At 39.7% G+C, this 21,755-nt stretch overlaps 1 protein-coding gene across 1 annotated transcript in view; it reads left to right on the top strand.

The window, feature by feature from the left end:
* The window catches only part of NT5DC1 (5'-nucleotidase domain containing 1), a 153,047-nt gene that overhangs the window by 84,488 nt on the left and 46,804 nt on the right, over positions 1-21,755 (top strand). Inside the window, exon 7 of the mRNA XM_063329750.1 lies at positions 17,909-18,083. Within this exon, the coding sequence (XP_063185820.1) occupies positions 17,909-18,083 (175 nt within the window). The remainder of the gene's footprint in view (positions 1-17,908; positions 18,084-21,755) is intronic.

Here is a 21,755-nt window from a genome sequence, read left to right as displayed (position 1 = left end):
CGGCTACATTAGAATTTGGATACATGCTTACAACTCAAGTAATGTTGACTGAGTAACGTATGAGACACATACTGCGTAGACGAACTTTGCATGTAGCAAATGAAATGTTTCTTGCGTGCCTAAGACTGTAAGTCACTCAGACAAGCTTCTTACCACACCGTGGGGAAACACTACCACCTCTTTGGCTTATTTCTCTGCACTTAATGAGCCAGAGTACTTTTCTGAGTTTCAGACTCCTGCAATCATCTCTATATCCCTTTTGTTTGGGACATTTTAAAGAAGCTGGAAAGGAAGAGTTTAAACTTCCCAGATGAGCACTGTGAAAGGTGTTTTCAGCATGGTATTTTACATGGGGCATGTTCCCGGGCTTGCAAAGGGCATAAAAAGTTACTGCCTGCCAGGTGAGATGGAGTGACTGATTGTATATGTGCACATTAAACCTCTCCCCACAGTGAAATAAAACATTTGCCTAAAGGAGGGAGAAAAGGAAGCAGGTGTGCAGCTACAAGGTCTCAGCTGCCAGATGGCAGCTGCTTAGATTTGCTTGTTTGATCACTTGCAACACAGAAATGAAAATGAGAGCAGAAGTAAGAGCAAAATCAGCTCGTGTGTTTTTGAGCGTATAAAATTTCAGTGGCATGCTCAGTCTGTCTCTTGTCATATTTAGGAGGATAAAATCCTTGAAGAGCTTTATCCCATTGAAGTCAGTGATAATTTTGTCTTGGGAATATGAACAAATCCTTAAGGGGTATGCTTCGATCAATCTATAAAACATCTCTTAGTAGTACACAGTCAGTTGTGTTCAAGTACCAACAGATACACACATATCAAATTTGTATAGCTAGAAAGCATCACATAAAATTATTTAGACAGCCTATGGCATGATACCTTTTGTTTCTATATAGGACTCCCACTCTTTGGGAAAAAATATTTATGCAAGAATACAACCGTAGATCCAGGATAAACCAAGAAAGACTTTTATTAATGCAATGATTGTGGTGAGCTAATAGTGAAAGAGCATGAGGTTAAACAAAAATTCCAAGAAAATTTGTATATACAGCCTTTCTATATGTTTCTGTTCACAACAGCGTGTGCTGCTGTCCTTATATTTTCTAACACTGCATTTCTGGAAATGAATGATTATATTCTATAAATGCAGTCACATTACTGATTTCATGAACAGTAGACAGTTACACTATAATCACACACTGGGCATTCATCTTTGGCATCTGAATAGCTACTGCATCCAGGCACCTCACAGTTGTCTATTTTTTCCAGTCCTGTTGCATCTTACCTAAATACTGACTGTTGTTCCAGTCGTGTCCGTACCAAATCTGTCCACAGCAGACTATTCTTGGGTGGATTTCCATTGTTCTGACTTACAAGGCTATATTTCATTCTTCTTCTAGACTATTGCATATTTTTCCACTTGACTATCTTGTTAACTGTCTTATATGCTCCTCTCTTTTACTTTCTGGTACAGTTTTATTGTATGCTTAGTCATTCCAGCCAGTAGTAAAACTGTATTACCACAGTTCGAATGTCTGCGAAAGGCAGGTTTAAGTTGTAACAGCTGGATGCAGGCATTGTGTGTCCATCCTCACTTTGATATCTTATATTCAAATATGTTAATACAGAAGACATACTAGTGGCAGAACCTCCTACATCTTTGATTTATTAGAGACCTTATTTCTTGTATGAAGTGAGTGAAGGGAATAAACACTAAAAGCATTAAATTGGATTCCCTGGCTTATCCCAGGAGACTGACATAAATCACAGGCCAAAAGTTCTGAATTTTGAGAAAAAAACAGCATCACCTTTACTATCACAGAGACTTTGACTGTCTAACCATGGGAAGAGTATGAAGGCAAATAGAGAAATGCAAAGTCAATTTTACATATTTTTTCCACCTTTTCATTATAAGAAAATGTGCAAGTATATGCCCACATTTCACAAAAAATACATTTCTATAAGGAACAATATCAAAGATTACATATTATCAAGTAAACACTATGACTGCAACTGATACATGCAGCTTTAGCAATTGGGTAATTTGTACTACTGAAGCACCACACAGTTTCATGAAATCATAGAATCATAGAATGGTTTGGGTTGGAAGGGACCTCTAAAGGTCATCTAGTTACTCTCTTTGGTTTTCTAATGTATTTACGGCATTCCAAAATGCTTATCTTATCTACTGGTCCGACTCTGTTCATACTAAGCCGTCCATCTCATGGCAGGATGTTCTTGAATGGATTTCATATGTTCTTACACAGGTGTGCTTCCATACCTTCCACTACATTAGCTCTTTCTTGATTATAGAGACTTGGAGTTTCCTGCAACTGAACTCCTATGAAAGTTATCTCTATTTTCAACTAAATATATTTGTGTCCTACATCATTTTTGATGTTACTGTATTCTGTATTCCTCTTTCCATTAGTGGTAGCAATACCATTTTTGGAAATTTTACATGTGGAAAAGCCCTAAGTAATCCAAATGTCTAAGAATTATATGAGCAAATAAGAAGTGACAGTCCTTTCTCTAAAGGTTCTTAAAGTCTTTATGTATACGCAGGCCTGAAAATTTAAAATTTCTTTACATACAGTTACTGATTTATTCTATCCACTAGCCCATAAATTTGTAACTATAATGGTATAATGGCATTTTCCATACAAGCATATTTATCTCTATGTACATATACATCTTACACTCACATATGGAATACATGCGCATACAGATTTTGTTTTATAGCAACCTTTACCAATGAAAACAGATACAGGCAAATTCCTGAAAGATCTGCATATAAGCATATCTGGTATAGTATTGTCAGACAGAGTTATGTCTTTGATACTCCAATGGTTTCTGATGCCTGATAATTTCCATTTAAACAGGAAAAAAAACCATTATTTCTACTTCTGTTTCTTTTTGCCTATCTTGAGTCCTTATACAGCAGGGAAATTCCTTTTAAAAAGTGGCTGTGACGTAGCTACTATTGCTAATATAATTCTAGATTAGTCATGATAGAAGCATTTTTATGATAAAAATAGAGAGGTCTACTTTGTGTCCTATATCACTATAAATAGCCTGAGACCAGTATTAATTATAGATACATTTTCCATACTCGGTTCATATCTCCTAATAGAAAGGAGGTAATAAAAGAAAGCCCATATAACACATGATATTAACACAGGAATTTGACATTAATGTTCAGATGTCAGTCCAAAAAATAAGTAAATGAGGATTAAAATGTTAAGTCTCGTTATCGCAGAATGCATGCAGCTACATGCAGACATGCTGTATGTGTCATTGCCTTTGGCATGAATGATAATTTAAAGCCCAAAGCTGAAACGGAACTCCTTACATGTCTGTTTTCTTGGGACTTAATAACCAGTCCTGCAGTCTGGAAAACAAAAGAGCTGTTTGTGTGGCATCTGGTTTCTTCATAAATATTCAGGGAAGAGTTTTGTTGCTCTGTGGAAGCTTCCTCTACAAACATTTTAAATGTACCATACTTACAGATACGGATTGTTCACGCAGTCTTTACTTTCATAAATTCTTCCATCCTGTTTGGCTTAGCCCCATGTCAGTGGGATTTGAGTGGCAGGACTTTCTTCCTTGCAGCCTAGCGAGGGTTCGAGTGGTAACCAGGCTCTTGCCTTCTGTTTCTTCTCATCAAAGAAGTTTTTAATTGAGGGTGTAGTGGGAGGAGAAGAGAATTGGTGCAGGGCTGTTGGTGGTGGGGTGGAGGTCCACAGAAATCCTCCTGCTGCACAGCCCACCCACCCAGGAGAAGAGCGGGAGGATGCCTAGGAGTGCCCACTGCTGTAACGAGTGGTGTGGGTTCCCAGCCACCCCCTTGCCAGGCTGCCAGCCACTGCACCGCAAGCAGATTAGTGACACAGCAATAAACCTTTATTTCAAATATTATTCTCAATAAAAAGGTATTATATGACTTCAATAGACCTGAGAGATTGAGCCCTGTAAAGTTTGCTTTAACAGAAACAGCAACAGCATTTCAACAGTACTGTAAGAGATATTCTGTTGTGATGTAAATATTTGTATCAAATATGTAAATTGCCTTAAATTTCCAGAATTGCCTGCTAGTAGCTGCAGACATCCATACAAAAATGGCCTCAGAAAGCCAAGTGTTCTCACCTGATAGAGCCTATAGACAGCCTGAAACAGCAAAGTGGTCGGTCCAAATACATACGATCTATCCAGAGTTTGTTACCATCCACTTGCTGCAAGAGGTCTCTTTTAAAGCCAGAGCACACCAAGTCACATATCCAAATGTATCTTCAAAAAAGTTTTGACTCCACTGTCCTAATTGTAAATGTAGCAGCTTTTACATGCAAGTTTCTGTGATAGATTGCTATCAATTTGTATTGCCCATGCTAGCATCTCTGCAACTCCTTCATAGAAACAAAATCTGACAAAAAGTTGAAATACTTCTTACAAGAAAATGGCAGCGGAATTGGCCTTGAAAGTATATGATCTTGTCTTAACAGTTAATGAATTTCTGAACAGAATGAGAAAAAAAGGAGAGATCAAGCATAGCAGGTATCCTTAGTCAGACATTTATGTGGCATTTAAGAGGGCCTGTGTTCACATCATTCCTTTTCTGACAGATTTAGGTTATAATTTTGGACTAACTGAGATTTCCAAAGGATAAGCTTGAAATACAGAGCTTGAAATTCCAGGTTTGATGATTAGGATACCCACCCACAGAGAGGTACTGTAAAATTTGAGTCCCTGTTGCCATATGAAGTGGAGAGGGTCAGATAAGTGAGATTAAAGCAGAAAACCAAAATCACGTCAGCACCAGGATTCAGCTGACTGGAACCGTGCGCTTCTGGCTGGCTTGCAAAATGGACTAGTGCGCAGTAAGTGACTCTCAGTCCGTGTGCGCTTGTGTGTTTCTCCCTTATTTATTTTTCTTTTTTTTAAAGGATTCTGTTCAATCCTGATACAGGACAGGGGAAAATCCAGAATCCCAGAGATGTTCAAGAACTAAAATTAACTGTTTCTTGCAGAATTCTGCTTACAGAAACCCTTTTTCCTCCTACTGCTCACTCCTGGGATTAATCTGAGCTAGCCACCATTCATTTGGGGTCTATTTTACATTAAGTGATATTTAAAAGTTTCATTTTCATCTGTTCTCCCTTCTTTGGATAATGTTAAAACAGAAGACTCAAACTAGGAGATAAAAGAATTCATAACTTTGAAATACAGATTTCCCTGGGCTCTAAACTCCAAAATTCTTGTAGACAGAGTGACCAGTAAGGACCTTTCCAACAGCACTTTAGGTATAAATTTAAATAATTTCTTCTTTTCTGTTCTCCCCAAGAGAGAGATCAACTCAACACAACAAACAGGCTTTGCATAAAATTAGTTAACTTAATTTTGCAATTTTTAAAACATTTTTAATGGAGACTGTACATCTTATTAAATTTCTTAAAATCTTATTAAATTTCTAGAAAAGAGACTCTTTTTCTTTGTTCTCAAGCTGACGGTGCTCTAATAAGAATATACAGGTCTTCATGCTCGAAAGAATGGCATTAGAAATGGAATGTTCCGCTCAGCCCTCCTATGGTAAGTTAGCTGGGAGAGGGATGGTCTGCAATGAAAGCAGCATAAAGTTAGCAGTCTGTGTCTCTCACTTTTGTTTTGATGAAGCTGTCAGACCTCTAATTTGTGTATTACTCAGACTGGCAAAAACTGTGTTATTAATAGCAAGAAGTCAAAAGCTGTGCTGCTGCTCCTTGCTGAATTCATTCCTTTTACTGCTTACAAGGAAATTTTGTTTCTGACATGATCATAGACATCATTATCCATAGGTGAGGTGGATAGCATCGCTCATTAAAGCAATGGGTGGAGATGAGGGTGCTTATTCATCTGTAATATGTAATCATAGTCCTTTAAGGAACTATACAAGGTATCTTGCATTTAGCCCACCACGACCAAAGGGGTGGGTGAGGTGTTCACTTCCTAACAGATAATATTCTAGCCTCTTTTTAAAGACCTGCACTTTTTAAAGATCATACAATGTCCTAAGCAGCTTTTCCAGTGCATCAATACCCTTAAAATTAGAAACTTTCTTATCATTTCTAATTTAGACTTGCTTGTAGAAACGTAAGTTCACTGCTCTTGACTCACTGACCTTGGTCTCAGGGGAGAGATTATTCCTTCTTTTTTTCCCCAAGCAGGAGCTTCCTGCGTGTTTGAAGACTGTTATTATTTCTCTTTTAGATTTATCTTTAAGCTATCAGATCACCCAGTCTTTTCTATTAAGCCTTCCCCCACACCCACACCTGACCTCAGACGGTTGCCGTTTGCGGATCACTGCCATTTGGGGTCATTTCTGTGGAACTGCTCCTTTCAGTTCTGCTCTGTCTTTTAAAAGTTTTATCTAAAAATTGTAGGGGATTTCCCGAGGCCGTTCTGCCTTCATGGAGGACAATAAATAGAGAAAAAGAATAAAGAAAAAAAAAAAAACAGAAAAAATGAATAGGCCAGGAAATAGCAGGAATTTGTCCTCCTGACACCCATATTTTGATTATTCTTGATAACGGAGAGGCTGCAGTGCTTTGGGGTGACGGTGCAGCTCCCCACCCGAGGCCATCCTCCTCTGTGCCGCCCGCGGTGCCTGCCAGGGCGCTGGGGGTGAGGATACCGGGGGGCGTGGGCTGCACTCCCAAAGGGTTCCCAGGAGTGGGGTTCCCGGGAGTGGGGTCCCCTGCTCGCTAGATGGCACCACCCGCACGTTGTACTGGAGAAACCTCACCTGAAAGGATAAATTTTCAGCCAGGGAAGATGCTCTCTCTCTTTCCAGTACCATATGGCTGAAGTTTTGCCATTTATATGGCAAAAAAGTTATGCATACATGTAGGTTTTGTTTTCTCCAACTGTGCTGGCTTCTTAGAGGTAAACGAGTGCCTTTATACCACATCTCACTATGGTGTCTAAATGTAGCCTCTCTTCTCATCCTTTAAGCCCTTTGGGTCTTATCCTGATGGCCCTTCTTGGTAGATCTTCCTGGTAATATTTCTTTAATACACGGGGGCTGGAAATGCACTTCTGCAATCTCATCCAGGAACTGGTTTATGAAGCTCTATAGGTCAGAACCATGAAATGTACTTGGTATATATGTGATGTGAGAGATGTATTAACAGCATCGCTAGTGTGAGAGAGCTAGTATAAGTCTTTCCCTGTATGTAATACAATCTGTCAATGAGTTTAACAGAAGGTGGTACATCACCTACAGTAGAGATAGTTATGATTGAACACTACTTGTAAGTTAGAAAAATCGTGAGATCACAGAAAGCGCACACGACTCATAACTTGAATTTTCTGGACATATAGGTTAATCATAAAGATGAAAGGCAAATAGCCTGTTACGAATCTCCCTTATTATCACACTCTTCCATATTGTCTTTTATTTTCTGATATGTTTTGGTGATACAATCTAAAATGCCTCATTTTACACCTAGTTCTTCCCCGTAATGCATTTTTGTGGTGCTTGTCCCATTGCCCATCAGGTTGCTATTGAAGTGTGGATGTGGCATCTGTAGAGGAATATTAAGTAGCAAGCAAAACTGGACTCTACATACAGCGCTTGGTCCATCTGTATCCATTCGGAAAGTTTGCAACTGTAGACCCAGAGGCTGGAATTAACACCATTTATTATTGTCAGTGTGCAGTTCCTTGGGAGACAGAAAAAGATCATTTCTTGTTTTAAGAAAAAATACTAGTTTTCTTTACAATGTGTATACATATATGTGTGTATCTTTGTATGTGTGTGTGTGTTAGCATGTATGTGTGTGTGTATAAGAGGTATATAATGGTACTGCCTCCAGTGAAAATATTTCTGAGAACTTTAACTTCATTTTTACTGTAACAAGTGACTCAAAGTAGCTGGTGCATACAAAGCTTCAAAAAGAGTTTCAGTTCCTCCCTAGAGCTATTTTAAGATGAGATTTACAGAAAAGGGGATTACCTATAACGTCTTCTTGGTGGAGCAGTACAGCTGAGTAGGACTTTTAGTTTGTTTATCAGCAACCTGTAGTCTGTGTGTCATTATAAAATATCTATGGATGGTATTTTATTTCTTCATCATGCATTTCATTTCCACGCCAAACATAATAGCGTATTTTGTGCAAGCCAATGGACTCAAGTAAGCCTCATCAGATGTATAAATAAAAATGTACCCTAATATTTGGCTTCTGTCAAATTAGGTGCCAGCCATTTCTTTTAAACTGCAGCAGAGTCCTGAACAGATCCCATTTCCCGCTTTCTTAGCTGTATTCAGTTGAACAAAACAAGTTCTTCCTTCTGTCCCAAATTGTTTTGCAGGTTTTTTTGATATGTTTACCAGGGGATGTATTTTAAAGATATGTGAGTTGACTCCATGTATAGTTTAACAGGCATTTAAGTATGCAAAGTTTTTTGGGAAAAGAAGGTGCCCAGTGCAAATAGTTATAACGTATATAAAAGAATAATATCAAATGTACTTCTATGGCAAAGAGCAAGTTTGTGTGACAAATGAATGTATGAGGATCAGTAGCATCAGCAATCTTGAATATAGGTAAAGATGGAGATTTCCAGAATATTTATGGTAACATCCCACTGGTAGGTTGTATCCCTATAAACATTAACACCGAGGTAATACTTATGTAATAAATAATCCGTGTAAATCTTTAACGGGACGAAAAAATGTGGATTTTGTTGCTTTGAGTAACCACTATATTGCCTTTCTGTCTTTGCTTCTGAGCGTAGGTAAGCATGTTGCATGAATCCCATAAGAAGAAATTCTTGACCATGGAACAAAACAGATTTTTTCTACATGCAGAATATTCACATTAGATGTTCACATATTGCAGTAAGGATTATGGAGCTCTGGATAATTAGACTGATTTAACTGAATATGTTTTTGCAACAAATGATACTTAGTTCTGCATGGGTTTAGTGCTCAGCCCATGGGTTGCAAGAGTGTCATCACAAATCAGTTGATCTCAAACAGTTTGATAAATGTGGTCTGTTACACTGCAAACTAGCATGGTAATGTAAAGCAAGGAAGTGAATTATTTTGAGAAAGAAGTAATTTCCTAAAAAATGTAGCAACAGATCCTGTCCTACTTCCAATGTACATCCTTCCTGCTTTGTAGTGTACTGTGAAAACATTGCTGTGTTGATGTAAATATTAACATAAAACCAGAAGGCAAAGAAAAAACAAGGAAAGAAAGAAATGCTGTTTCCAAGTTTTGTGTATACAAAACTATGGAAGGTCTAGACACACCTGGACACCTTTCTTACAAGTGTCACGTGCTAGCAGTCCTCATGAAATCAGGCTGCAAACTTTGCCACATACCACGTTCTTCTCATGACTTTTTTTAATTTGTGTTGCTATCCTTTACTAAAGGAAGGGATCTGCAAGCATGGGATGAGACAGGGCAAGGACTGCAGAGTGGGGGACCCTGGCAGCGGGGGCAGTTGTAGACCAGCAAGGTAGAAGTGGTCTGGGTTGGTCTCAGCCATTTGGGAATGCTAATAAGAACAGATAAGATATGAAAATAGCCTGGCTTTCTCTTCCGGTGAATAACTCTACATGCAAAAAAGCATGCAAGCATCTGGCTGTGGCAGCGCACTCCTAGGAGCCTTGACCGTTCTGCAGCCAGGACGTGGCTAATGCAATGGGAGGTGAGGCAGGACTAGGAAGCAAGAGGGTGAAGATTAGGGGCAGACTGAATGGGGTTGTTCTTTCAGATAGGAAGCAGTGGCGTGTCAGGTTTAAGCTTGCCTGAAAAGCTTTGGGAGAAAAGTAGTTACCAAGTTGTGTTTTCAAGAAAAGATACAGCCTCACCTTGAAGCTGACTTTGGTCAGGGCCAGCCCTGAGACCTGCAGCCCTGAGGTTCTGGGCTGGCCATTACAGGTCTTCAGTCCACTGTGAAACGCAGATAGCGGGGTGGGGGGTTGATGTTCAGCTAAGAGATGGCAGAGAAGCAATAGCCTCTACTTTTGACATTATGGCTTCCATTTAAATATAGCTAAAGGTCCTGTGCTGTTCCTGACAGGCTTTAGCATTGAAATCTCGGCTCGGAAACATGAGAGTGGGAGGGCGCGTGGTGGTTCCTGACTCGTTATATCAGACCAGAAAAAACAACAGCTGTTCTCGGCTTCCTTAGAAGAATTTCGAGTGGTTCAGCCTCCTTTTAGTTTGAGACCTCTCTTTAGCTACCAAAGCATTTTAATTTTTGCAGTAAGCTTCTCGTAGGCCACAGGAGTAGAAAATGAGTAGAAGAGGAAGTGACCCATGAAATATCTGCGGAGGTGATGTTTTGTGTGTGTTCTGCTAAAGTGTTTCATTCAGTATATTAAATATTTATATAGCGCTACAGTCACTATTAATCCAAGTAGTCATGTTTTCCCTAGCCCACCATGGATTCTTACCTTATGGTCACCCCCTTGAAATTAATCAAGGTGAACATAGAGTTGTCATCACTGGAAAATAGCTTATTATTTTAGAAAATATGGTCTATTTCTGCCTGACCAGAGCTGGATGTTGCTAAAAATATTGAGAAGGTTAATGTTACATGAGCTGTAAACATTTTCTTTAACAGATACACAGTCAGAAGAGGCAAATGGAGCATCAGTTTACCCTGTATTTCCATTGGTACTATGTGATTTGTTCAAAACCAAAATGCCACACTCAAAGTGTTTACTTTGTGATCATAAAAGTCCTTACTTTTCAGAGAAGATAGGAAGAAAAGTTTTCTCTTTAACTTGATTTGACAAACTGATACACGTTCCCTATCTGTGGGTGTCATTACTAACAGAATACAACTTACCCTTAGTACTGGTCTATTTTTCATTTCTCTTCATACTTCCTAGCTCCTCTTTTCTGTCTGATTTCTGTAATTTCTTTCCCTTTTCTTTCCTGTTCTGTTCCACTTGTGGATTCAAGAGTAGCTTGAAAGATACTCTGCTTTGTAGGCAGCCGCCCGTATATCTGGGCACACAAGCAAATTCTTAACTTCGACAAGCAGAGGTTCATCTTGCTGCCAAGTTCGGCCTCATGGTGGGCAGCAACTCACCCAGGTGTCATTCTGAATTCCTCGTCTCCATTGGCCAACCCACCCATACTCCTTTTTTCCCCTTTTCTCCTCCCAGAAATACTGCTTCTCTTTTTTTTTTTTCAGGTGAGAACAAGAGGTTTATAATACTAAATACTAATTTATAATACATAATACTAACATCGCCTTTGTCTCCAAACTCAGTATCCTTTTTTATATCTGCTACTGGTTAACGAAGAGGCATAAATAGCTAGTATTCTTCCTGCCTAAACCAGGATCCTTGCCCCTTTGGTTTGCACAGTAAGGAATTGAGACAATTGCAGAAAACATAAAAATACAGAACATTTTACATCTGTGACACTTCTTTTTTTCGCTTACGACATTTGCCTCTTCCTAACGTCCTGTCTTCCTGGGCTCTCATCCTTTTATTCTGTTTTTAAACATCTTTATCTCCTGGGGGAATGAGAGGGATGATTTATCTCTTCCTGCTGCTCCCTGTTCCTGATATCTGCTTGAGCCCAGGCCTCCAGAATGTAACCATATTTTGCCCAGTCATCCCTGCTTCATGCTTCACTCTGCTTTCTTATCTTGCTTTATGTTAACATTTCCGTCCCTCTCGCTCTCTCATTCTGCTTCTGCTGCTCCTACTAGAATACACACTTGAGCTTAAATGAAAGGAAATGAAAGACGACTTGTCTAATGTAATTTTAACCATCACCCCTTTTCTCCTCTGCTTGCTTTCATTATATGAAATGTAAATTCTTCAGCAAAATCTTCTGCAATGAAGGTATTTTTCTTGTGTTTCTGTTAAACGCTCATGTTAGGTGTTGGATATGTTTATTTAGACGAGAGAAGACGACAACAACAGTGGTTAAAGAAGTGTCTCTTCTTTCTAAAAACCTGAAGTGCTATAAGACTACAGTATAAAGCAGTATACCATGAATATGTCTGCATCATTGAGCCAGCAGTGTGCCCAGGTGGCCAAGAAGGCCAACAGCATCCTAGCCTGTATCAGGAATAGTGTGGTGAGCCGGACTAGGGAAGTGATCATCCCCCTGTACTCGGCACTGGTGAGGCCCCACCTCGAGTACTGTGTTCAGTTTTGGGCCCCTCGCTACAAGAGGGACATTGAGGTGTTGGAGCGTGTCCAGAGAAGGGCTACAAAGCTGGTGAGGGGTCTGGAGGACAAACCTTATGAAGAACGACTGAGGGAGCTGGGGTTGTTTAGCCTGGAAAAGAGGAGGCTGAGGGGAGACCTTATCAGCCTCTACAACTACCTGAAAGGAGGTTGTAGAGAGATGGGGGCTGACCTCTTCTCCCTGGTGACAAGTGATAGGACGAGGGGAAACGGGTTCAAGTTACGTCAGGGGAGGTTTAGATTAGATATTAGGAGACATTTTTTCACTGAAAGGGTTATTAAACATTGGAATAGGCTGCCCAGGGAGGTGGTGGATTCACCATCTCTGGAGGTGTTTAAAAAAAGGGTAGATGGGGCACTGAGGGACATGGTTTAGAAGTGGCTCTTGCCAGGGTAGGCTAAAGGTTGGACTCGATGATCTTAAAGGTCCCTTCCAACCTCAACAATTCTATGATTCTATGATTGTTGATAGTAATGCTTTATTTCAGCTCTACTGTTTATCAAATTAATAATTTTTACCTACAAGCCTGTATTCAGACAAAAATTAGGGAAGAAGTATAAGTTCTTACATCAGAGCTGCAGAGAATCTGGCTACAGTATTGGTAGCTAAGCTATCAAATTGCCTTTGAATTTAAAAGAGAGAAAAGTCGCATTCCCAAATACTACTTTCATTGTAAGAGATGGTTAGTTGTTAAAGCCACTAAATACAAGCTACAAATTGGCAGCTGAAAGTTTATTTTTGTTGGCTGAATTCTAGGGATTTTTTTAGCCTCATACCTCTCTGCTTAGCTAAATTGTATAAATAGCGGATAAATTCTTTTTAATTCAATCAAGTAGGTGCCCCTTAGAAGCAGTGACCATTCTGAAAAATACACTGTGTTCCTGTGTTTTAATTCTGGACTGAAACCTTGCCAGAAACATGTGTCTTGAAAATTTGCCTTTTTTATAATCCAAATAACAGTTAAGGGATGAAAACTGCAGTGTCCTGGCAGTGCGGATTTACAGACATTAATTCCAAAGGAGTCCAGAGCCAGTGGGGTGTAAACTGACCCTGCCAAGGAGAAGTGGTGTAGTAATGAGCACAAGAGAAATCCACAATTATTTTTTCCCCAAATAGAGGTATTATATCAGAACATCAAACTGCACACTTCAATAAAGTAATTTTGCGACTATACTAGAGGAGGGCGGTTGGGTTAAAGACTGGATTTTTGTCTGTGCTGGAGGAATTCTGCCAGTCGCAGCAAACATTACCTGGGCCCTTTCTGAGTTTGGTCGCAGCATTCTGCATTTCCAGCTATACATAATGCCCATCATACTTGCTATCACAGCTGTATTACAAGCAATTAAAATGTAAGGCAAGACAATGCAAAGAACATTTTGATCAAATTGCAATGTTGGATGAGACAGGAAAAAGCTAACCCCAAACTGGACACTAAGGGAACCTCTGATAATATACATGGAGGAAATTATATTGCTTTGAAAATTCAAAGGACGTAGACCTGATAAGAGGCTCTGGCAGGACTTTAACATGTGTCAGTTCTAGACAACTCATTTTAGTTACTTATATTTCTATCTTCTGCTTAAAAAGGAAATATTTTTTTTTCTGAAAGGATACTTAATGGCTATTAGTATTTTTGAAAGTGTATTTGGAAGATGATTATGAATCCCTACTAAGGCTAATTGCTGATTTGCTATCCCAGGCTGTATTTCAGAGATCTCAAATAAACTCCAAGTTGTTTAATAACAAAAATGGAAATTGAAAAACTGCGTTTATTCCATGGCAACATACATGTAATACATTAGAAAGTTGTGCATAAAATACTTGGACATTTGCTTTCCTGCTCCACATCATTGGGTTAAGTTTTCTCATACAATCACAGGAGGCAGATATGTTGCCCTCAGCACAAGAAGGACATGGACCTGTTGGAGTGGGTCCAGAGGAGGGCCACAAAGATGATCAAAGGGCTGGAGCACCTCTCCTATGAAGACAGGCTGAGAGAGTTGGGATTGTTCAGCCTGGAGAAGAGAAGGCTCCGGGGAGACCTTATAGCGGCCTTCCAGTACCTGAAGGGGGCCTACAGGAAAGCTGGGGAGGGACTGTTTGCAAGGGCATGTAGCGACAGGGCGAGGGGCAATGGTTTTAAACTAGAGCAGGGTAGGTTTAGATTAGACGTTAGGAAGAAGTTCTTTACAATGAGGGTGGTGAGGCACTGGCACAGGTTGCCCAGAGAGGTGGTGGAGGCCCCATCCCTGGAGACATTCAAGGCCAGGCTTGATGAGGCTCTGAGCAACCTGATCTAGTTAAAGATGTCCCTGCTTACTGCAGGGGGGTTGGACTAGGTGACCTTTAAAGGTCCCTTCCAACCCAACACATTCTATGATTCTATGTTGATTGTCATGGTCTTCTTGTTTCCAATATTTTATGAAATGCTTTCTTATATTCTGAGAAAGTGTTTGCACTGCCAAAGAGCCAGGGGTTACTAGTGTAGGCTTTGGCATGCATGCAGATAACTGAAAACAATAGAGACATTCAAAGTGAAAGGCATCTGTTTTCCTTTTGTTGCTTTGCTTTCACTGATTTGTGGGTACACATTAATACAGATCAATGTCCATATAGCCATATGTTAAGTGATATTCACAAAACAGAGAGGTAAAAATGTAGATATTTTATTTTAGGCAGCATACAGATAGCAAACTGTCAGTTGTAGATCTGGTGGTGACCACAACTTCCCCATTTTGATACACTGAATTTGTGGACCAACAAAGTTCCTCTAAAGCGTGCTTATAGTTTGCATTTTTAAGAGTATTTTAAGACTTGGATGGTCCATAAGTGTTATCAGGAAGGTACTGCAGGCTACAGAGATTTCTTATTTCTCAAAAATGGGGTTTGTCTGAAGAATTACTTTTTTGTTTTTCAAGGACAGAGCTGTATGACAGTTGCATAAAATCATTCATTACCATTAACTCACTTTCTCCTTTCGTCTGTTGGCTCTGGTAAAATTAGTTCTTTTCTGATTTCTCACTGACTTTGAGCTCAACAGAGTTTTCTTATTATTTTTATGATTTTCCTGCTTCAGAAAAACAAAGTGCAGCACATGCCATACTGGTAATAATATACCCTTGGAAAAAATGCTTCATTTTCCACTGTCAAATCATTCCATTTGATTGTGAAGGTTTGACATGATGCTATTTCTCCATAATGTGTTAAAACTTCCGGAACTCTCTTTGCCAACAAGCTGCCTGTGGCTCTGCTGTCCTCCTCAAAACTTGCTCTTGGCCTGGGATAAGGAGCAAAGTTTTCAGCTTTTGTTTTATTTGGCTTTCAATAAAATCTTGCAAGCTTTGGTGGTTAAACTCCTTTACAGGTATGAGTATATATTCGACCAAACTGTCTTCCACAAATGCAGTAGTATGTTAGGAATTAAGTTAAACTCTACTTTCCTGGGCCATGTTGGCCTAATTACAGTAGAGTATGCTTTAATGAGGGTTCTTCTAAGGTATCTCTGCCTGATACGGCAAACAGCCCAGAGGCAAACTTCAAATCCCAATGTCAAGAACTGATTCATTGCTTGTCTGCAATTAACAGCTGGGCTTAAGGTCTGGATAGAAAACTAGAATAAGAGTCTCTTTCAGCTCATTTGTTGAATCCAGAGTTGTTGACCTTTTCCGTTGCAGTTATAACTCAAAGGCCAAATATCATAGATTTATCATGTAGCAGATAATGCACAGAGTATGGACAAAGACAGCATTGATTAAATTTACTCAAAGTCTGTAAATTAGTTGCACATCAAAGAACGGTTTTACCTTAGGGTAAAAAGAGTGATAGATCACTGTATATGTAAATGAACTTTGCCATCTCTTTTTTAATTGTTTGAACCTGTGAGAGCGAATGCCAAGACTGCTTTTTTTGTGTCCCCCTTCATTCTTACGTAATGTTGAGCATTTTCAAAAACAACAGAAGAAAAATTGTTGTAGCATATTATATGAAATATAATTATTAATGATAATACTAAAAAAAAAAAATGCAGCTTCTGCTCCCAAAAACTATATTGCTCATTGCAAACAATATTCATGCCTCAGGAAAGAGGGGGGGAAACACTACAGGAAACCTTCTTTTGTAAATCTGCTTCGTTTAATCAAAAAAATCATTGGTCTTGGCTAGCTCTCAAAGCTAGCTCTCAAGGCAAACGTCATGGCATCCCATAACGCTGGCTGCAGGAACAGGCTCGTATTCCCCTGGTACAGGCTGTTACACAGCCTGACCTAAATACTATGAAGAACTGTAATAGTGGCCTGGTTATGAGTTGGGAGATTTTGTTTGAGACACTTTCCTTAGATATCGTAGTCCACTGTAGCTTTTGAGAAGAAATCTGTCAATTCACAGTACAGAATAAGACATTTTTGCCTCCTGTCTAGTTGCAGTGATAACAGCCAATTCAGATCATTGGGGAGAAGTTTTTTCCTGACATCTGCAGATGTTTGACTGTGTAATTTATGAAAGAGTGTTAAGTTTAGCACCTTTCCGTCTTTCTTTGATACTGCTGTTTCAAACATACACGTTCTCTTTCATTAAATAGCTAAAGTTCAAGTGGTTTAAATCTTATTTTTTCAAACTAGAGAATAGCATTACTCACATACCAGAAGGCTAAGTAATGTCTGGGATTTATTAAATCATTCAGCAAAGTTGACCACAGACAGTTGCATATAGAACAAATGCTGGAAGAAAAATAATCTTCTATGATGATGTTCATTATACTATAACACACACAGACTGAAAGCCAAATATTTAGTATCATTTCTGTCTCTACAATTATTGTATTTCTTTTTAGACCTTTAACTAGCTTGAAGGTTTTGGTTATAGAAGGTTTGGGCACAGAGGAAATATGTAGTCTTAGATCATAAGAATGATTAGAAAAGGTACGTTTAATGTTAATTTGACGTCTTGGTAAAGCAGCTACGGGTTATAGCAAGGTAAATATTTATCGGTGACTTTAATGAATAGGTAACTTTTACTGCCAACTTAGTGTTATTGCACACTGCTTAAAGTCTTACATTCCAAATGTATCTGCAAAATTCTGTTGCTGTTATATTCGTCAAAAAGAGCATTATTGAAGCTGGAATTGGAACTGGGGGTTTTTTGCATCTGTTCCTAGTATTCCACATACCTGTGAGTCTTTGCTAGTTTGTTTTATCAGTCTTTCATAGATAAAGTGCTAGTTGTGAAAAATGCAAAAATATTAATATGGATGTTATTGATCAGGCAACGTTAACCTAAAGTGTCAGAAGTAACTGAACAGACGTTCTTGGAAATTTCAGATCCTTACCATTTTCTAAACATCAAACTCATTTTAAAATCACAAACTGAGTATCCAAAAATTGAGCACAGGCATCAAGAAGCAATTGTTTGCTGTGTAAGACTATAATCTGTAGTTCATGTATTGTTTACTCCTACGAGCAAAAGAAGATCAAACAAAATAACTATGAAAATTCTGTAGTAAAAGAAGAAAGTCATACAAACTTATTTCTGCGACGGTGTATCCTCTCGATTATTTTTTTGGTTTATAGAGTTACAACCCAGAGAAAATTTTAAACTTTGCTTCGCCTTTTTAAGTTGTTTGCACATAAAAGGATATTTGTTGTGTGGATTAAGTGGTTTGTGAGCAGGATGGGATAATACATAATTATGTTTTAATTTTTTAGAAGACTGTGGGATGTATTTCCCAGAAGTGAAAAAACATCCAGACAAATATTTACAAAGATGTCCCGAGTCTGTAAAAAAGTGGCTGAAACAACTGAAGAGTGCTGGGAAGATTCTGCTATTAATTACTAGTTCTCACAGTGACTATTGCAGGCTCCTGTGTGAACATATTATTGGGTAAGTGCGATGTCCATTTCAAATTATATCTGCCAGATGGCAACCGGAGATAAAGCAGGGAAGTTAATTTGAGTTTCTTTATGTGTTATGGAATATTTGGATCTGATGTTTCTGGTCTTACTCTGTCTAGTAGAGTGTACCAGGGAACTTGAGACAAAGTGGTCCGTCTATAAGCCTGTGAGCTGTTATCTGACCCACAGCACACTTATATCCTGCATCTTTTCTGGACATCAGATGGGATTGAAGATGACAGGGAATATCTTTCAGACCAACACCCAACTGGGGGCATTATCTGAATCCCAATTTTATCATACATTTTTGCTAGACTGTCTTATTCAAGCCACTTCCTTTCTGTCCTTCTCCAGTGGTGAATGCAAGTAGTAGTAATATTTCATTTCCTTGCAGTAAATCTGCATGGAAGAGCTTACGAATGCTTCTTCCCAATGGTGGCTTCCAAAAGGTAGTTGTGCAGGAGAAATGTGCATTTACAGATCACAGCAGAAAAGATAAAACAGGTAGTTGATTGCAATTGCTGATGCCAACAGCTGTTTTCTATCTGTAATGTTAAGAACATGACTGGTCAGATCAAATCTAGTGAAACGCATCAGAACCATCACCTACACCTCTAGAAATGAATTAATCAGTGATGCAAATAGCTAGGTGCGTGACACGGTGAGACTATTCAATAAATGAATCAAAGAAACAAAGTAGAGCAATGCGAGCCAACCTTGGCTATTGGGGTACGCAGGGGCACAGCAGAGTGAATACAGTAATGCTGTAAGAAAACCACAGGTAAGGTGAAAAACCTTCCAAAACCAATCTTGCCAGTATTACTTCTCTTCTGTACTCTCTGGACGAAATGCTAAATGGAGCATCAGCTGTGCCAGCACTCGCTGCCTTGCATCAACATTATACTTACTCATTTGAGGGGAAAATCTGCCTCTTCACAAAAAATAATTCTGCTTATGAGTAAGATGCCTGTGAATTAACTCTTTTGCGTAGATCTGTCTAGTTGTTTTATGAATGAAAATTTGGTAAAAACCTAAATTCTTGCCCACATATAATAACTTTGGCTTTCTTTTCCGTGGTGAATAATGTTGCAGCTGTTTAAGGCAGCTGTAGAGATCCTGCTAGAAGACGGTAAGCAAGGTAGCAGAGAGGGTCAGTTACCTTTCAAAAGACAGAAAAAAAGAAGTTCTGCTAGAAGGATACTGGATCACTCTCTCTGTCCACATAAGTGTAGGATGTTCTGCAGTGTATATTGCAATCATATTTTCCAGTGACTCACGCAATGTGGTTTCCAAGACATCTCCTGGAGAACTGAATGCTCTGCTGTCCATTAGACCTTACTGAAGTATTTTTTGCTTGAAGATAATTCCAAACTTTTTATTGCTTTTGTTTGTTCTGTGCCTCTTCTATCAGATAATAAGATTCTACACACCTGTGCTGCTTTTTGCAATACTGGAATATAGTCTAGGTTCACAACTGTTATCTCTGCACTTAACTTTAATTTGACCGGGCTAGCTGCATTTTATCATTGGCATCAACCATTATGAATTACATCTATGTAGTCCTTTATTAATTTCTTTCCCTGCTTTTGGTTAATAAGTATCATACTGAGAAGTTCAGAACTATGTAGTACTACATCAAAAAAACCCTAAGAATAAAGGCGAAAAGCAGAGATGTGTGTGAAGTTTTAGCCTCTTACTCCTAATATCCTTACCTTGTAACTGTTACCATTTTCACACTTTTTAAATAAAGTTCCTTTTTGGCTAAGAAATTATTGCCCACATAAAATCAGCGCTGGGAATTTTGCGCTTAAGTGTATCACTTACCATTTCAAGAACAAGCTATCCCAGTTGTGTTCATCTTCCCAGGTTGTCCTTTACTGCAAGACATTTTGGGAAGGAGAGAGGGATTCTAAGAGAAAATCTCATTTTGAAATAAAATGAGAACCGTTTCCTGGCCAGAGCCCACGCATATTGCTGGGATCAGCGTATAAGCCATGTAAACCTACAGAAGCAAGCGCGAGTTCACTCACACAAGTAGGAGCATCATGGTGTGACTTTTCAGGCTTATCTACCATGAGAATGTGTGTCAAGTTAACTGAATGTTTAAGCGTTGGCAGGAGCCCACCTAAAGATGAGTCAATCATCACATAGTCACTGAAGCCAAGTGCCATTTCACCTTTTGTATTGGGTTTGCGTGGCAAGGTTTTGGTAGCGGGGGTGGGGGGGCACTACTGGGGTGGCTTCTGTGAGTAGCTGCTAGAAGCTTCCCCTGCATCCGATAGAGCCAATGCCAGCTGGCTCCAAGACAGACCTGCCATTTGCCAAGGCCAAGCCAATGGTAGCGCCTCTGGGTTACAATATTTAAGGAGGAAAAACCTGCTGGACAACAGTAGTGGCTGCAGAGAGGAGTGAGACTATATGAGAGCAACCACTCTGCAGACACCGAGGTCAGTGAAAAGGAGGGTGAGGAGGTGCTCCAGGCGCCGGAGCAGAGATTTCCCTGCAGCCCATGGAGGTTAACAGTGCAGCAGATATCCACCTGCAGCCCATGGAGGGCCCCATGCTGGAGCAGGTGGATGCCCAAAGGAGGTTGTGACTCTGTGGGAAGCCCGCACTGGAGCAGGCTCCTGGCAGGCCCTGTGGACCCACGCAGAGAGGAGCCCATGCTGGAACAGGTTTGCTGGCGGGACTTGTGACCCCTTGGGGGACCCACACTGGAGCAGTCTGTTCCTGAATACTGCACCCCGTGGAAGGGACCCACACTAGAGCAGTTTGTCAAGAACTGCAGCCCATGGGAGGGATTCATGTTAGAGAAGTTTGTGGAGAACTGTCTCCTGTGGGAGGAACCTCATGCTGGGGCAGGGGACGAGTGTGAGGAGGAAAGAGCAGTAGAGACAACATGTGATGAACTGACCACAACCCCCATTTCCTGTTCCCCTGCCCGACTCGGGGGGAGGAGGTAGAGAATTCAGGAGTAAAGTTAAGCCCAAGAAGAAGGGAGGGATGGTTTCAAGATTTAGTTTTTATTTTCTCATTATCCTCCTCGGATTTGGTTGGTAATAAATTAATTTTCCCCAAGTTGAGTCTGTTTTGCCCGTGACAATAATTGCTGAGTGATCTCCCTGCCCTTATCTCGACCCACAAGCCTTTCGTTATATTTTCTCTTCCGTGTCCAGCTGAGAAGGAGGAGTGATAGAGCATCTTGGTGGGCACCTGGTGTCCAGCCAGGGTCAACCCACCACACCTTTTCATGAATGTTAGACATCTAAAAGCTAGGAATTTTTGGAAGCTGGTCATTTTGATGCCCTCTGTGGTTAGCAGAGGGAAAACACTGGGCATAATTCTTGACAATTCATCCTGTACCATAGAATTATGTTTGAAATAAGTGCGATGAATTGCTTTCTAAGAATGTAGATGTTTCTCCATTGTCTCCGTCTGTGGTGTAGACCACTAACAGTGAATTCAGCATGCAATTTTTAGATGTCTAAAGTTATGTGAGATACATCCTACCCTTTGTCTTAGCCATTTACTGTAACCACAGGGTACAATAGCAAGCACAAGCAGTAGCTGGAACAGATTTTATCATGTATAATGTTACATAGTAACGGAACACAAGGTCCAGGCTCTCATAAAATTAGTAGCTTTTTACAGGAGATTTAGA

The sequence above is a fragment of the Chroicocephalus ridibundus genome, chromosome 3, assembly GCF_963924245.1.
Source record: "Chroicocephalus ridibundus chromosome 3, bChrRid1.1, whole genome shotgun sequence".
Classification (NCBI taxonomy): domain Eukaryota; kingdom Metazoa; phylum Chordata; class Aves; order Charadriiformes; family Laridae; genus Chroicocephalus; species Chroicocephalus ridibundus.
This window is presented reverse-complemented; position numbering and strand designations above follow the sequence as displayed.